Source organism: Bison bison, unplaced genomic scaffold, assembly GCF_000754665.1.
Source record: "Bison bison bison isolate TAMUID 2011002044 unplaced genomic scaffold, Bison_UMD1.0 scf7180017864508, whole genome shotgun sequence".
NCBI lineage: Eukaryota > Metazoa > Chordata > Mammalia > Artiodactyla > Bovidae > Bison > Bison bison.
The window spans coordinates 4,455,328-4,460,190 of record NW_011495064.1 but is presented as its reverse complement, the minus strand read 5'-3'; the positions used below and the strand labels follow the sequence as shown (position 1 = coordinate 4,460,190).

The 4,863-nt window shown below is 49.5% G+C and overlaps 1 protein-coding gene across 1 annotated transcript in view; it reads right to left on the bottom strand.

Annotated features, from left to right (window-relative positions):
* INPP4A (inositol polyphosphate-4-phosphatase, type I, 107kDa) overlaps positions 1-4,863 on the bottom strand; it is a 50,705-nt gene that overhangs the window by 37,758 nt on the left and 8,084 nt on the right. Inside the window, exons 3-5 of the mRNA XM_010829858.1 lie at positions 4,118-4,236; positions 1,907-2,023; positions 1,463-1,618 (exon numbers count right to left, since the gene is read on the bottom strand). Coding sequence (XP_010828160.1) covers positions 1,463-1,618; positions 1,907-2,023; positions 4,118-4,236 — 392 coding nt within the window. The remainder of the gene's footprint in view (positions 1-1,462; positions 1,619-1,906; positions 2,024-4,117; positions 4,237-4,863) is intronic.

Here is a 4,863-nt window from a genome sequence, read left to right as displayed (position 1 = left end):
TGTGACTGGGCTTCACCTTCTGCTAAATGCAAAGCTCAGCATCCCGGGTGCTCGAGGGGTCCTGGGGGAACCAGGATGGGGCTGGCTGGTCGGCCCAATAGCAGCTGCCACATGCGGGGGCTCTGAGGGCGGCAGGTGAGCAAAGGTGGGGCCGCAAGGGAAGGCCGTGTCTGGGAGGGGGCAACGCCCCATGGGGAAGCACGGACGTGCCAGTAAAGCGGGAGGGGCAAAGCCACCGCCCGCGTGGGAGGCCGGGGCCCCTCAGCCCTGGGCTGCCCCTCCCCTGAGAGTGACGGGGACACATCTCAGAGTCAGGACCCAGAGCATCTTCTTCTGGCACAGGACCCCTTTCTGCTCCATCTACTCCATCCTCAAGCTCTGATTAGCCTCAAGGCCTAGGTCTGGACCCCAGTTAGCAGAGGTCACACGGGAATTCCCAAAGCCTCTGAATCCTTCGTGATACAGCTGAGGCCCCTCTAGCCCCGGTCAGTTTCACCCCAAGACCCCTCAGGGTGACTGCCGGCTGCCTGGGCCCCTCCGATTCATCCCAGGAAGCTCTGATTCATAAAGCAATACTGTGAAGCCTTGGGTTTTTTATCTGAAGTGTGGGACTTAGCCAGGCTGTAAGTTTTTGCATGGTCACGTCCATCCACTGACCGTACCCTTTGTGATTCATTCTCATGGTTCTCGTGCCTGGGAAAGTCAACCCCAGTCACACTGTTCAGTGACCATCTCTAGCTCCTTTTAAAAAGGATGATGTCCAACCAGAATCAGCTCTGGCAATGGATGAACCTGAGTGTTTTCCTCTAACCATCCTTCCCCAAAGCGAACCCACCCATTCTCCCAAGACCCTTCTCTCGTCCTGAGTCAGGCTCTCCACACACACAGGATCACTGCAGGGCAAGCCCTCCCCAGCACCTGCAGTGCTGTCATCTCCGCATCTTCAGAATGTCATACTACTGGCCAAGAATTCATCTCCTACATCAAAACTGTCTTGGCTATTTCAGACTATTTTCCCAATTTTTACATTATTTTGGGGAAAAAAAGATGGAGCGACAGAAAGAAAGAACACTCCATCAGGGTGGGACCTGCCCCTAAACTGAATTTGGGAAGAACTGACATCTTGACCCCATCACAGTGGGGGCGGCCCCTCCCTCCCCTCATTCGTTCCTTCCACAAATATTTCCTGAGCAGCAGACACTGTTCTAAGTCTTGGGATACCTGCTGTCTGGGAGATCACATCCTACTAGGGGGGACAGATGACAGCCAAATACATTCGGTATAATTAGAGGTACACAAAGATTTTCCTTTAGGTCTGCATACTCCCATGAACACTGCACACTTCCGCTTCATGACACGCCCTCTGACAGGCTGAGGTTTTCTCTTTCTTCTCAATGACAACCACCTCCCCACAAGACTGGCTTCTGGGGACAGGGGTTGAGGGTAAGACACTCTCTCAATATAGGGTCGACCTTCCCCATCCGTCCCCAGACCTTGTGATTCCAGATCCTTGCAGACAGACAAAATTAAATACCAACCTTAGTGTTAAATACAACCTATGGTGCCTGTCCTGGAGCAGATCTTTGACGACAAAAGTTCCGGACCCCAGCAAGTACATCTGCGGGAGAGGGGAGACAGCATTAGTGCCCAGGCCGTGCCTCTCCTCCAGCTCTTGGGGCGGCAGTGGGTTGGCGGGGGGATACGGCTGGCTGGCTCTCTCAACACATCTGACTTCATCTCAAGAGCCCAGTGGGAGGCTCAGAAAGATGTTCCCAAAGACAAAAACACCTGGACATTAATTCGTAAGCCAGGAATAAAGTCAGTCTTATGTTCACCTCCCAGACAATTATGTAGCTTTAAAAAAAGAAGGGAAGAACATCCCACGAACAACAACAGGGTACTTAACTGTTCCCTGAGATCTGTCCTTGACATCATACACGGACAGCTTGATCTGTGTCATCTGATTGATGAGAGAGTCTTGAAAGAAGGCAATGCTGCTTAGAAATATAGGATCATTGGTTCCCTACAATAGAAAAAAAAAAAAAATCAGAATACAGAGTTGCATTTTCCTTAAGTGGTTGCTTTTGAAATACACCAACATTCTCAGAAGAAGAAACTAACTAACATCTTACCAGCTTGGATCAACAGGAATGCAAACTGGCTTTACAGGGATGCAGACAAGCCAAACTCTGCTTTCCAAGAAAGACAAAGCCTGTAGGCCCAGATACCACGAATAGATCACCACATGCTGGGCCCACGAGCTCACCCTAAGGGCTCCTCCCCCAGCAGGAAAGACTTTCTGTAACTACTCTTACCACTTCAGATGTATTTGGATCTACTACTGTAGGCTATTCCTTTAAGCTGAGGCAGATGGAAAGATGAAAGAGGAAATGAATAGTCAGAATTGTTTATTTCTAGAATCCTGGGTTTGTAAGAATGGAGGTCCAGCTTTTTTAAGGTTGTCTTTTTCTGAGGATGAGCTACGAGTTTCTAGATCATAGGTCGCCATTTCTTGGCAGCCCAGCCCTGACCTCAAACGCCATTATATTAAACTCGCTTCCTCAGGTGGTGGTTAGTGATCTTGGCCAAACTGTTAGCAGTTCTTGTCTGTACCGGCAGTTCCAGATCTGATGTCTTGCCACCTGCTGGACAGTCTCATCCCCACCCCACCCTGCAGTGACCTGCTGGGGCCACAGCCCCACCCAACCACTCCATCTGCTAGTTCAGACTCCCTCTGACTCTCCTTCCAAGGAGGCTCCAGATCCAGGCACCGGCTCTGCTGCCTTCTCTGTTGTTCTGAACCACCCAGGGACAATTCACCCCTGCAAGTTCCACCTGCAGAGCCTCCCTCTCACGCCCCCTTCTTCCCATTCCTCCCCGCTGCCAGTGAGGGCCCAGATCACTCCCCCAGGACCTGCCTTAAACACACCTGCAGACCAGCCGGCTACGGCACGGCCTGACCCCCTGCACCCCTGCGGTGTCTCGTGCGCAGTGAGCGGGACAGGCCCCTGTCCCCACGCACTGTCCCGCTCGCTCTGCCCTCACACGGCCCACACTCCGCTCGTCTGCAGGGAGCCGTTCACTTCAGCCGCCTCACCCACAGCCTGGTAGACTCCCTGAGGCAGGGGCGGGGCTCAAGTCTCACTGTGTCATCCACAGCTCCCAGTGCTTTGTGGGTAGGCCGTGCTAGACAAATGGTAGAAACCAGAACTGTTGGCTTGAACTTGAAATAAATTTCCAAGGTAATGAGAGGGTCTATCAGGCAAAATGTAAAACTTGGAAAGAAGGAGAAATGCAGTCTGCTTGCTGGAGACTGCCAGGGAGGGCAACATTCACACAGAAACTCACATCACCAACAAAATCTTACAGGAGCTCACACCAGCCACCTCCTACACTTGGTTTCATAACTTACGTAATGTGCTCAATTGTCTGAAGAAATCCAGTAAAATTCCTGAGGTGACTGTATCATTTCATTTCATGTACAGAGTAAACACATAACATACAACTCAAAAAAGGATATAAAAATACAAACCAATAAAAAGTGTGGCTAGTACGAGGGTTGGTTGATAATTAACATTCTCTAAACTCTGATTAAAGACCACAAGTGTCCAAAAGTAGCAGCCAATTAGAGATGAGAAGGGAGTATGAGGTCTTACCTCTTAAAAAGCAATCTACCTTAGAGGATCACTGTTTAAAAACAGCCAGCCAATAGATAATCAACAACTGTAAAGGATATGGCAAATCAAGGGTTTCTCTGATGGCTCTGTGGTAACGAGCCCCCTGCCAATGCAGGGTACTTGGGTTCGACCCCTGGAGGAGGAAATGGCAACCCACTCCATATTCCTGCCTGGAGAATCCCATGGACAGAGGAGCCTGGCGAGCTACGGTCCATGGGGTCGCAGAGTCGGACACAACTGAGTGACTACAGACAACATGGTAAATAAAAGCACCACCCAGATGAGTAAGTGTGATGAAAGATACCAGTGTGCTGAACGTTCGTGCAAGAAGAAAACAATCCGCAGGAATAAACCTCAGCTACGGGTGCTCAGGGCACTGAGCAGACCTCCCACCAGGACCAGAAGCAGTCTTGGAGCCGCCGGGGGCAAGAAGCACCCACCTCGATGATCTCCGTCTGTGCGTGCTTCGTCCAGAATGCCTGGGGTGGGGTGGTCACGCTCACTGCCACAAAGCTATTTGGTTTTCGATCAAGTGACGGAGTATGCAGCTCACTGCAGGCTACAAAATTAGAATAGAAATAAAATAAATAAAGTAGAAATGGTTCTTAAAAATCAGACTTCAGTTAGTTCTCGGTTCCAAACACACCCAAAGAAGGTAAAAGAAGTAAAACCCACACAACGGAATGAAATGATCACCCTTGACTACTGTTACAGGGAGGAGACTTTTTAAATTAGAAATGATCCCTTCTCATTCCTCCCAGCCTTCCTGGCCCCCAGGACAGCAATGCCATAACTGCCGATGGAAGGCTCTCTTCATCCACGGAACGGATGACACAGGAAAGGTCTGACCCGTGAAGTTTGGCCTTAACAACTAACTGGAACTAAGCAGCCACAGAGTCTATGAAATCAAGACCCAGCTACACACGCCGACATCCAGGGCTGCTGCACTCCTAAGCTCACGGTGTCCCTGGGTCTGTGTGTGACATATGTTGGAAGCTAATTAAAATTCTATTGCAAAATAAAGGTTTTTTTTTTTTTCTTTTTAAGAAAATCATGCTCATTCATTTTCCTTATAAGACTCATATCAAATTTGAGATTACTAAACATGTGGCTTTTTAGAACTAAAGACACTTCACGAACTGTTTCAGTTAGAAAATGTATTGCACTAAGCATTTTGAAATAGATT